General features: G+C 37.1%; 1 protein-coding gene across 3 annotated transcripts; it reads left to right on the forward strand.

The window, feature by feature from the left end:
• Positions 1-2,306: 2,306 nt before the first annotated feature.
• Positions 2,307-10,417, forward strand: LOC112738265 (histone deacetylase 15). Of its 3 annotated transcripts, none has more exons than XM_025788631.3 (18): positions 2,307-2,554; positions 2,957-3,155; positions 3,269-3,460; positions 3,644-3,755; positions 4,523-4,599; positions 6,381-6,456; positions 6,611-6,675; positions 6,993-7,048; positions 7,311-7,434; positions 7,526-7,651; positions 7,767-7,817; positions 8,035-8,103; positions 8,783-8,891; positions 9,106-9,185; positions 9,417-9,499; positions 9,581-9,626; positions 9,792-9,963; positions 10,077-10,417. In XM_025788631.3, the coding sequence occupies exons 2-18, from the start codon at positions 2,976-2,978 to the stop codon at positions 10,187-10,189; spliced, it is 1,731 nt and encodes a 576-aa protein (XP_025644416.1). In that variant the 5' UTR covers positions 2,307-2,554; positions 2,957-2,975; the 3' UTR covers positions 10,190-10,417. The 3 variants fall into 3 exon arrangements, with proteins under 3 accessions (XP_025644416.1, XP_025644415.1, XP_029147429.1); XM_025788630.3 differs by having other exon boundaries at positions 2,333-2,707; XM_029291596.2 differs by having other exon boundaries at positions 2,366-2,707; positions 2,918-3,155.
• Positions 10,418-12,753: the final 2,336 nt, after the last annotated feature.

The following is a 12,753-nucleotide window of genomic DNA, read 5'->3' on the forward strand; positions in this document are numbered from 1 at the left end:
ATGAACCGATTACCCTGCATGTGTCTGAACCAAGTGTACAAGGATCCATGAGCTCCCAAATCAATCAAACCACACTCATCTAGGAGAGCTCCAAACCGCTCTGCCCTTCGAGAGACAAAGTTCCCACCTTTAACCTCAGATGAAAGAAGGATCTCATTAAAATCCCCAATAGCTAATAAAGGACCTGAATAATTTCTGGAAAAATCTGTCAAAACCCTCCAAGCTTCTTCCCTTATGCTAGGAACGGGACTTGCATAAATTGCTGCACAGACCCAAGAGAAACCGCCATTCGAAAACTCAACACACACCACTTGCAAACTCGCTGCCACGACATTGCAAGATACTCCGAGCCATGCAGAGAGCACCCAAATACCTCCACTATGCCCATGAGCTTCTTCAATATGAATAGGAGTATAACCTAATCTGTTCCAAAAGACAGCCACCTTTTGGAAAGCACAATGAGTCTCTAAAATGATAAAAACGTACGGATGAAAATTCTTTACCAATTGTTTCAGATGCACCCGAGCCAGCTTATTACTAGCTCCTCTCACATTCCAAGCTATAATGTTTGCACAATCCATATTAATATTACTTGGAGTGAGACCCACACCTCAGATTATTTGAGGGTAGTGAGTGGGGTCTCCATTGTAACCACACTGTGCCCATTCTCAACCGGAGAATTCTGAAGAGAATTAGGCCTTAATCTCTTTAAATTGCTTCTGAATGGCGTTTTAGAAGTCCCCGCGCCTTGCGAATAAGCCCCTGCCCGTTCTGAACCAGGTCCTTGCTTGCCACTCGTCACACCTTGAGCAGAGGTAAAACCTGACGAAGCTAATTTAAAGTTCCTCGCTTGTTTTAGCACTTGATTGCCCTTACTTATGTGTAAAGATGATTCAACCCCATTGATGCCTTTCATAGCAGGTTCTCCTTTAGCAACATAATTAGAAGATTTATCCACATAAAATTTTTTGGACTTATCCTGGTCATGCCTACCCAAAAAGACCTTCTTGCCCTTTGTCTTTCTTTCCACCTTGGTCCACGTTGTATCCCCTGCATGTGCCCCTTCCATTACATGCACTTCCTTATCCTTATTCTTCTCTATCCCAATTGTAGCACTACCAAAAACAAAAGGCTTCTCAATATTAGAAGAAAATGGTACCTGATCTATCTTCTCATGATCTTGTTCCTTGTCTTCATTCACCCTTGTTTCATCAATATTCGCCGAAATTGAACTAATCAATTTACAGTCCACACCAACATGCCCATAACAACCACACGTATTGCAGACCAACTCAAGGCTTTCATATTCAACATCCAAAACCCTCCCATCCACCTCAACACTACGAGTAATGGGAACGCCTAAATCAATCTCCACACAAGCCCTCGCATACTTCCCTCTTGCTGCCATCTTAGTTGCTACATCGACTTTCACGGGCTTTCCCACCGCAGCGGCAATCCTCAATATAGCCTTCTCATGGTAGTAACGAATCCCTAAGCCGTAAAAGCGTACCCATATCATGGTGGATCCAAAACCCTCCTCCTCTGAATAGAACTCAGGTGACCATGGCTTTACAGTAAGATAGAACCCAGATATCATCCAAGGACCACCAAGTAATACCCTCTCCCGATCTTCGAAAGCATCAAACTTCACCAGAAAATAACCATTTCCTACATCCAGAACTTGAAACCCACCCTTCAATCTCCACATCATACTCAACTTATGCACCATCGCCGTGTAACTCATATGCTTGCCCAAGACTTTGACGACGATCGCTTCCTTATATGGTACAGATAACGCCGCCAGCCCTTCTTCTGAGAAGATGACCCGAGGAGGATGCGAATCCCCGTGGTTCCCTTTGATCACCTTGGCTAGTCTCTCTCCATCTAAAGCCTCATTCCAAAGCATAGGAGACGGAGACTTCCGTCCAGTCACCATGTCGCGGAAAGAAACCTTTTGAAAGCTATGTTTTTCCTTAGAAACCCTAGTACCCTCCTCCTTCTCACCAGATACAAACCCCCTGACGCTCTCCCCCTTAGTTTTACCGCCGGCATTACCGGTTACCTCACTGTGTCACCCTCTTCGTGAACCCCCCACTCACTCCGTCACTCATACCTAAACCCTAGCAGAAAGAGTACAGAAAGAGTAATTTAATTTATTTTTAATATATATTTTATATTTATATTTTTTTATATATTTTATAATCGTAGTTGATTTTAATATATATCTATTTTAGTTATTTTTTTTTATAAAATTACCAATTTAACTTTTAGCATTTCCATGCTCACCACCTCTATTTTCTTATTTTGTCATCATTATCTTTTCGAAATTCGAATTCTATATTTCTCTTTCTTTTCTTCCTCCCCCGGCCCCCTCTCTTGGCTAGTTCAGTATTTCTTCAAAACTAATAACAGTTAGGGAAGGGGTGTCGAGTTTAACAGTAAAGTAGTTTATAGGGTGGGCCACTTGTGCCCTAAGGTCCACGCCACGCGACTCCCTGCGGTGAATCTTGAAGTTTTCCGCACTGCCCCCTCCCTCTTCTCTTTCTTCAAACCGGTAACTGCTCTCACTCGCTCTTATCTGTGTGCTCCTCCTTCTCCCTTCCATTTCCCTTCTTTTCTTTTTCTCTTTCTCAACGATCTAAACTTCAACACACACTTGCTGCCTTCTCTCTCTCTCTCTCTCTCTCAATTCCCGCTCCCTTCTCAGGTAAACCCACTTCTTCCTACTCCATCCTTTTCTTTTCTTTTCTTTTTCTTTCTTTCTTTCGTAATATCCTGTTTTTCTGCCTGACAAGTTGAAAAAACAAATATATATATATTTTCTTTTTCTTTTAAGGAAATTTTGTCTACTGAGTCAGGACTTTCTTTTTTTCATTTTTAAAAATGGTTATTGTTGACATGCAATTGGTGACTTTAGCTTACCGTGCTGAAATGTACTACTAAACTACACCACTAGGGTTTATTGAATGAATTAAATGGGTACTGGAGCAATCGGAGGGAGCCGTTTCACCAATGGGGAAGCTGAGAACAGTGTTCACAAGCAAGCTGAACAAGCTCCCATTGAACGGTTTGTAGGTAGAAGCCAAGACTTGCTCTCTGATGGAAGCAATGCAGTAACGGTAGACCCTGGAGAACAGTCACGCCCACCCGTAGCCGTAAGTCTCAAGCTTGACTCCGTAGTTTGCATTTATACTATTCTTGATTCACTGTATAATGCCACTTCTAAGACATGGCTTGTTTCTATATGTGGTTTGGTTGTGTTGTTTAGCCTGCGAAGAGCCACCAGAAGGATCTAACATTTCAGGATATGTATCTAAACGAATGTGCGTTCGATGATGAGGACGACGATGACAGTGATTGGGAGCCCTTTCAACTGCCACTTAGCAGCAGGGTCGAAGTTATCAAGTGGTTCTGTAAAAATTGTACAATGGCTAACCTTGACGGCGTCGTTCTTTGTGATGTATGTTTGTTATTGTGGGTGTTTTCATAGAGTAGAAACTACCTTGTCCAATGCTTGTTTGTTATTGATCATAACCTGTGCAGTATTCTGTGGTAAAACTGTTTAAGTTTTAATCTATTCATTCCCGTTACTTATTATTATTTTGTGAATAATTATATCTGCCTTCTATGTTGAATTGTGCAGATATGTGGGGAGCATAAGGATTCTAAAATCGTAAATTTTGGGTTTTTCGCTTCTTCCTTAGCAGATGATGATGATCTGACTGGGGTCCAGCCAAAAATAAAAGGGCTAACAGGTGTGTGTCTGGCTGATAAGTTGTTAACCATAAACTTACACCCAAGTCAAAACTTCTTTCCATACACTTTTCTTGGGCATGTTTATGGGAGGAATGAAGTTAAATTGTCATTCTCCAGCTTGTAATTGGTTGTGTTAATCGCTAGTTATTTTGCCTTTCCCAAGGATGTTTTATGACTAGTTTGTGAACTTTATTTTAATATCATTAAAATTTATAATCTTCCGGTGGTTGCAAATCTACACTTTTTTTGCACTGAGATTGGGGTGGAGTGAGGTATGATGGAATGCCTAGGGTTAAACCAGTAGCACTCTAGAAATTTAAGCAGGGATAATGGTTTACAAGGAGATATGATATGCAACCAGTGGTGGTTTGGTTTTATGGTTAACAAATAGTGAATATAGAAGAAAACAGGTTATTTAAAAGATTCTGAAAAAGTGTACAGCTGTAAAAAATTCTTTGTATAGGCTGAAATGCTAGCTAATAGCAATCCTAGTCATTAGCTATAGTTAAGTCTGGTTAAGATGCCTTGAATAAATAGAAACTGAAGACATAACTATAGATGCTGATATATTGAAAATCTTCTAACCTTTTTTAGCATTACTAAAAACTTTAATTCAAGAAAAGACATAATTATGGTGCTGCAAATGTGGAAATGTTGATGGCTTGTTTAAATGTCTCTTTTAAAAAAATATGATATGTAGTTTCTTGTTCTGTTATGATATGATATTATACCCCAAGTTCATTTTTGTTTTATCCTTTCGTTGTAGATTGTGGCTCACAGGATTCAGAAACAATTAGTTCTACAGCAATAGGCTTTGATGAGAGAATGTTATTACATGCAGAAGTATGTTTCTGGTTTTCATTTCTGCCCTTTTGTTGCACTTCGAAGTTGATGCCATGCTTCGTTTCTAGCCTACTAGTACATTAGTCCTCATCAGTTTGGGTTAAATATATAGCCATACACAATTCATTTTATTTGCAATAAAATGAAATTGCTTGCTTCATGGTTCGTGTTTTGTGCTATATGAAAATGTTGAATTATAGACTAGTTTATTTGTGGGAAGTTTTCAATCAACAGTATTGTGAAATTCTCATTTTACTTTCTATGGTGATTCCGAATCCTTAAACTTTCGTTTGCCTAGGTGGAGAAGAAATCTCGGAGAAGAACTATTCGTATAAGGAAGTTAAAGGGTTTGGATTTTGGAAACACTAAAAATGGTAGAAGGGAACTTTCACAATACATTTTGGATAGAAAAACTTCTCATAATGGTGGATGATCTTTTGGATGCAATCTTATAAAAAATTTCACTTTTAACTATCTAACAAGTTTCTGAAATTTGAAGGAAAGAAAGGATTGCCAAAATATGGATCTTTATTTTTTAGGAAGAGAATCTGCATCATTGGCAATTGTTTTACCAACAAATGTATTGTACCCTACCTTGTCAATCTATTTTATTCTCTACGTTATTCATCTTAAAGACATCCACAGAACATAAGTCATTTCTTCTGAAAATTGTCATATGGGACTCACAGAAATTTGGCATTCCATTGGCCTCAAATGGGGCCTAAAAATGGGTTGCTCCTTAGTTCATGCTTAATTTGTGCAAAATTGAGGTGCTAGCTATGGGTACTTGACAAAGAGCGACTGAGTAATTGAGAGAGACATCAAAGAAGATGCAGTAAATCTATTGACACAATAGTTTAGGTAGTGGCTTCTTGGAGCAATACTTGACCATCCACCATAGTTTTCAAAGTGTCTTAACCCCCTCGGTGTCTTCATCATAGTGTCAAAATCATTCTTACACTGACGAATAACTTATAGCATATAGGAATAGTATTTTTACAAAGTAATCTATTAGATTCAAAGTGAAGGGAAAGACTATTATAGCTTATAGGAATAATACAATGATTGAAGTGGTCAGTGGTCACCATTTGTCTTAAAGGTTATTCATTTGAGCCATGGAATCAGCCTGTTGTGAGTGCATTTGGGTCTAGTCCTTACCTCAACCTACATTAGCAATGTACAGTTGGGGTTAACTATATCATTTTCCTTTCATAAAAAGAGGAAATGGTGTCACAAACTCACAATGAGAAGAGGAGAATAGATCCTCCTAACCAAGGGCGTACTGTCTGACCCTCAAAACTTTGCACTTGTTTTTATGTCATATTAAGTTTGGCAAAAGAGTGTATTTGTTGTGATAAATTAGTCAGCACGTAACTTGTAAGAACCACTTGTGTATTGAGAAGTTCTAAATTAAATAGTTATGATTTAGTTTATGGAATTTGAATGACTAGTATGATCTGCCTCAAGTTATAGTGGGTTAGTATATAGTGTGGCCATTTTCATCATAAAAAGTGCGGTACCTCTCATAGCCTGTGGTGTCTAATGTTTGTTGTTATTCTGTTTTTTGTCCTTTCCTTCCTTTCCATTTTTGGATCTCGGAAAAAAGATAGATTGCTTGAGCCATGGTCTCTACATTTTGCAACAATAACGTTTGCATGAATTCTGAAAGCCATTTGTTGCACCTTATTTATACCAAATAATAATTTTTGTTGGCTCTATGCCTTCATATTTTTCTTGATGAGATAGTGTACTTCCTGGTGGTTGTCTCGTTTGCTGCATAGGTTGAAAAGAAACCGAGTCTTCATCCTGAAAGGCCAGATCGTCTTCGAGCCATTGCTGCTAGTCTTGCTAGAGCTGGTAATTATCTGCTGTAAAATTGTTTGTCATCCATTTTCTCTAAGAAACAAAGTTTATTGCATAGCATTATTGCCTTATTTACTTTCAACTTTTATTTTATGTTTGATAGTATTATCGGTCAAGTAATCAATGAGGAATAATTTGAGTCATGCAGGTATATTTCCAGGAAGATGCTTTGCAATTCCTGCTAGAGAAATAACTCGAGAAGAACTTGTTATGGTAATTGACTTCCACATTTCTTGGATGAATAGGAATGTTGTCATAGGTACATTTCTATGCATTGATATATTTAGTGATGAACGAGACAGAATAGGACCACCAAAACAAATGCAGTCAATAAGTCAATGTTTGGACTTACTTTTAGTGGTAAATTATGGGGGGGAATTTGGTTTATAATAGAGAAGCTGCCTGTTCAAGAATAATCTTTTGAAACTCCAGTTTTCCATTAATGTCTCTTGTGTTCCCCCTAATTGGGAATCAATTGAGTACTTTGAAACATGATCCAAGTTTAACCCTTTTACATATTATAACTGAAGGTTCATTCTTTGGAGCAAATTAATTCTGTGGAAGTTACAAGCCAGGCATTTTCTAGGTATGACAATATTTTTGTCTCTCTAATTATCTTTCCCTTCTGGTTACCCCTCTGTAAATTAGCCAAAATTGCCTTTTGACTTGCTAATTAATGAAATTCTCTTTTCAAGTTATCATCCTTCCACCTCCTAGATCCTAATCCACTAACTGGACAGAAAATTTAGTGAATCTTATTAAATGTCTCGGCTTCAGTATGCAGTAATACTCTTGATTTTTCTTTATACAAGTATTTTCATTTTGATTAACATCTCGTGTGATTGCAGCTATTTCACTCAAGACACATATGCCAATGAGCATTCCGCCCTTGCTGCTAGGTTGGCTGCTGGGTTGTGTGCTGATCTGGCATCAGCAATTGTTTCTGGCCATGCCAAAAATGGATTTGCTTTGGTATGAATCATTGAGTTGCTGCCAATAGCTGCCATTTCATGTCAGACAATTTAAGTTTTAATGTTGATTTAACTGTTTTCAATTAAATCAGGTTAGGCCTCCTGGTCATCATGCTGGTGTAGCACATGCAATGGGGTTCTGCCTTCACAATAATGCTGCTGTAGCAGCATTGGCAGCTCAGGCAGCAGGGGCTAGGAAGGTGCTAATTTTAGACTGGGTAATGACGATTCTGTGTCTTGGTCTAAACAATTTTTTTTTTGACTTTTTGAAGGCATTATTGGCCATTCATTGTTGTCAAAGTATTTGTTGATTCTCTTTCGTGTTTGTTGCAGGACGTTCATCATGGAAATGGTACACAGGAAATTTTTAATAGAAACAAATCGGTGAGCTGTATATAGTTATTTTTCTTATTTGTGTTTTTCTGTACTTGTTATTGCTGTGAACTTTTAGCAACATGATAATTGTGCTCCTTTGTTTTTTTTTTCCAATTGAAATATTTGGACTTCATCATTTTGGTATTTTATTTTAATTCCTAACTTTTTAGCAACTCGTTTGTGCTTTTAGTGGTGCTAATGAGTTTTTTTCTTTTTTGTCATGTAGGTCTTGTATATATCATTGCATAGACACGAGAGAGGTTTGTTTTATCCTGGTACTGGAGCTGCTGATGAGGTACTTGACTGTAGAATTCTTTTTTTGAAGTTTCAGCCAGGTTTACTGAAGAAAAGTATTACATTGCATTAGTCATTTGTGTCGTGATCACAGAAGCCTTTGGAATGTGTTCTACATGAGTGATGTTCCATGAACTAACTGTCCCAAAAGGATAAGTTTATAAATGAAAGCACATGAATGGTTTTATATATAACATTCCTTATCTTGTAACAAGCAAGACCCCATTGGGCATGAAGCAAGGACAAAGGTTATAACATCACCTTAGCTTTTGCTAAATTTAAAAGAGTAGGTGAACAACTTGGTCATAGAGATGACTTGTGAACTTGAGCAAAAAAGCAGTCATTAGGTTAATACACACCACTACCTTTATATCTAACAAGATTCTTACTCATGGACTTATGATCTGATAACGGTACAGTTGCTATTGCTATGTGCCCTTGGCAAGATGAATTTTCTGTTGGGACTTCATCATTTTTTATTTTCTGTTCTGAACTCCCCTTGCAGCCTTCTTTTTTTTTGAAATGTTATGCATCTTTAAAAGTTTTATTGGTTAGTTTTTCTTGCTTAATTTTGATAGACAATTGGCCTCTATATTTATTATTTAACGAATTATAGCAGGAAAGCTGGCTATTTGTTTGAAATCTGAGAAGTGATCTTTAGTCTGTTTTCTTTATTTCAGGTTGGTAGTAGGGGTGCTGAAGGATTTTGTGTAAATATTCCATGGAGTCGAGGAGGAGTTGGTGATAATGATTATATTTTTGCATTTCTGAATGTTGTCCTTCCTATAGGTTAGTACATCTTGTGGCATATGGGAGGTATATTTGATTTCTTGTAGGTAGCATGGGCAATAATTTCTTAGCTGTGCCTTTTAGAAAGTGAAGTGATGAATATAAATCTACTTTAAATAAACACATTTTGTGTTTCTTAGATTGCCTGCTCCTCCTATCTTTTAAATATAAATCATTCGCTGCTTAAAATAATAACGGTTCTTTTTTTCCCCAGCTTCTGAGTTTGCTCCAGATTTCACCATAATATCCGCAGGTTTTGATGCTGCAAGAGGTGATCCCCTAGGATGTTGCGATGTAAGGATTTTGTTATTCAAGTGTTTATCTTTTGTTTTGTGAAACACATAATTTGGCTATTGTTCTCAGTGGTACCATGCAACAAAATTACTCATTATCATATATAATCAACCTAATACTCATTTTCCTCTTAACAATCTTGTGCTTTAGTTTCTATTAATTAATTCCATTCAAAATACTTGAATTGACATAACCAAATTCAAGTATAGTAAATTTAATTCTATGATGCAGGTTACTCCGTCAGGCTATGCACAGATGACACATATGTTGAACACCCTTTCTGGTGGAAAAATGCTTGTTATTCTCGAAGGCGGGTATGTAGCTTAAAAGCCTTTCATAACTGTTCGTTATTTGGCTGTATTTCACTCATAGTTAATATCGACCACCGATCGCAGCTACAATCTTCGTTCCATATCTTCATCTGCCACTGCAGTAATCAAGGTGAATTCTTTTACTGTTTTATTGTTTACAGTGATATGCATTCTTGAGGGGTTCATTAATTCTTTGTCATGTATATATGAATCTGTTGTATAATGGTGAGAACAATACATGGCAGCTTATTTCTCCTTGAAATTTTTGTTCCTGGCTTGGCTTATGTGGGAGTAGGTATTGCTGGGTGATAGTCCTGAATGTGAACCGGAAAACAGCCTTCCTTCTGCAGCCGGCCTGCAAACTGTCATGAATGTCCTCAAAATTCAGAAGAATTATTGGCCATCCTTGGGACCCATCTTTACTGATGTGCAGTCACAATGGAGAATTGAGTATCGCAGACTAAAGAGTGAGGAACTGCTTGTGATTTGTATTTTTTGACTTTACACAGCCGTGTTTCATTTAGTGAAGCTTCACTTATGAAATGCCTTCATACTACTAATTTATTGTTAATTTTTGCAGGAAAACGTGTCAAGAAGCAGCGCAGAGTCCTGGCTCCTATGTGGTGGCAGTGGGGTAGAAAAAGTTTCTTGTTCCATTTCTTGAATGGCCACCGTAGTGTAAAATCAAAATGATTTTGTTGGCCTTGTGGATCTGAAGATTTGATATACAAGTGTACCTTGTAATTGTTAGAATCTTGTATATTCCTTCTTTGTTAGGACAATGAGTTCTGCTTTTACCATGATCATAACATTGCAAATGAAAAGTTTATGGCCTTTCATGTTGGTGGAAGGATGGGAAAGAAGTTTATGAGTTAACAGTTAAGTCAACAAATTACAGAAAGGGACTACTATTATTTCTAATGCCCTTGCATGAGTTTTTAGTATTTACCAAACATAGGAAGATTGAGATTGAGAGACATATACTAAATTAAATATTTGTATTGTGTTTGGTGTAAAGTGTAAAAATTAAAATATGTTTCTGCATTCTGTACAAATAAAATTACTTAAACACCCTTAATATTGAAATATATTTTACTCATCATCATAACAACACCCCCCAACCCTTCACCCTCCATCAACACTGCAACCCATGGTATTGCCACCACTCCTAGCCACCGTCACTACCGTATTTGCCTTAGTCACCTCCCTCTCACTGTCTCTTTAAATCTCTCTATCTCAATTTCTGTTTTCCCTCTCTCACTCTCACTGTCTGTCCAATCTCACCAACGATGGTAGTAGCAGCATCAACTTTAATAATCTGAGTGGTGGCGGCACTGGCCAGGCAAAACTGCTCAGACTGGAACGGAGCAGAGGGGACACGTGGTGAGGTCTGGTCGGTGGAGATTGCATTCGAGTGTGATGTGGAGAAGGCCTTTACACATTTCGTGAATGAGGTTGGTGGAGATGGGGAATTTGAGGAGGATTTTGTAGAGAGGTGGTCATGTATGCAAAACCAGATGTGGCTGCTGCAATTGTCGAATATGGTGCTGATCACCATGGATTTGGAGGGGCGAGGTGGTGCCATGATGGCTGTGGTTCTAAAGTGTTAGCAGTGGCAGAACTGCAGAAGGACTAAGCGGTAAGTTTGGAATTTGAAAAATTGAGGGTATTTTTGAAAAAAATGATGTTAAGATTTTAGTCTTTGTCTTTAGAAATTTCAGTCTCCTACCAAAGAGATTGAATTTTGTGTTACGAAATTGAAAATTTAATTTTAGTCTCTAAATACCAAATACAATATTAAGTCTCAGTCTTCTGGTCTTAGTTGTGGTCACTAAAAACAAAAATTAACTTAGCGTTTAATTAGGAAGACTGAGATTGGGGGATTGAGATTTAGTATTGTGTTTGGTGGTAAATCTACCCCTCAATCTCCATATTTATTTTAAATTAAACATATTACTGAGACATAATTCAGTTCAACACATTTTACACTAATAACAATACCGATACTTAATTCAGTTACAGTCTCTATCTCCTAGTCTCAATCTCTCAATCTCAATATTCCTTTCAAACACAGCCTTAGAGATGTGGGGTGCCTTGTTGATTATCCATCCTATAAATACCAAATTGAAAGACGCTATATTTAAAGCTCATGTGCAGCAAAAGGTTTTATTCACCAAATTAACACAGCACAATTAATGAAACTAAGCATAATACATCATAGTGAAAGATCCACAAATCCAACCCAAACTAACCCTCTTTAGAGGACAAATTATACCAAAATCATTGGAGGGTAATCATACACATGATATTTATAAAATCACAGTGACCTTTGTAAGATGCTTTTCTATTTTTTAAAAGAGAACATTGTATGTAAGACTACATTTGATTTTGAAAATAAAACAAGATATTATAACATAAAGAATAGAGATTAAAATTAGTGTTTTGTATATCTTACTACTGCCTTTGTATTTTTTTCCTGACACATTTTTTTGTATCTACATCTCCTCTATCAAATAGAATTTTGTATTTTCGTGTCCTTGTTAATATCTTGTGCTTATAAATAAATGCCTAATATCACTGGTTAAAGGGGAGATTGATGTAATTTACCTCAGTCTGAATGATCTCTAGCTGCCATTTGGTCAGGGTAACTCATAAATATCAGCTGCGGCATTTGATTTTATAATGAAATCTAAGGATGTTGAGCGAAAAATATCCCTTGTTTGATATCCATTAGATAGATGAACTTAAATTTTATTGAACCGAATATGTGGATCTTGTCTGAAATAATTTGAAGCTTCCAGTAATACCTGTCTACCTGTGCAATGAGTGAGAGAATGAAGACTGATGTAATAATAGCAAAGAAAGACATCACATAGTTTTCAATAGTTTGAGCCACCAATTCTTTCCTTTCTATGACTTTCCCACTACTTTCTCCTCCAATAGCACTCAACAATAACGAAATCTTTTATTTTTCTGTATAAAGTCAGTTATATGGATTAAATGATGCAGTTATGCCTTGTTGTGTCTTCTAATAGCACTCTAAAACATAGTTACATGAATTCACCAATTAAGTAACGTACCGCGTATCAATTGACATCTTCTATATACTCAAACGTTATAACTTATAAGTATATTTTTTATGTAAAATATTTTAAATGTGGCGTACTGCGTACCTATTCCCGTATCAGAATATATTGACTATGCTCTAAGGCCACAAAAAACTGAGGTGAGGTCTTGAAGTTAGGGAGATATTGATA

This window comes from Arachis hypogaea, chromosome 13 (assembly GCF_003086295.3).
Source record: "Arachis hypogaea cultivar Tifrunner chromosome 13, arahy.Tifrunner.gnm2.J5K5, whole genome shotgun sequence".
Taxonomy (NCBI): Eukaryota; Viridiplantae; Streptophyta; class Magnoliopsida; order Fabales; family Fabaceae; genus Arachis; species Arachis hypogaea.

Excerpts from the sequence above, each read along its gene's own strand:
- LOC112738265 (XM_025788631.3), top strand. The coding sequence starts at position 2,976 with ATGGGTACTGGAGCAATCGGAGGGAGCCGTTTCACCAATGGGGAAGCT. Across the intron at positions 7,435-7,525 it reads CCAAAAATGGATTTGCTTTG|GTTAGGCCTCCTGGTCATCA; the intron begins GTATGAATCATT and ends CAATTAAATCAG. Across the intron at positions 7,652-7,766 it reads AGGTGCTAATTTTAGACTGG|GACGTTCATCATGGAAATGG; the intron begins GTAATGACGATT and ends TGTTTGTTGCAG.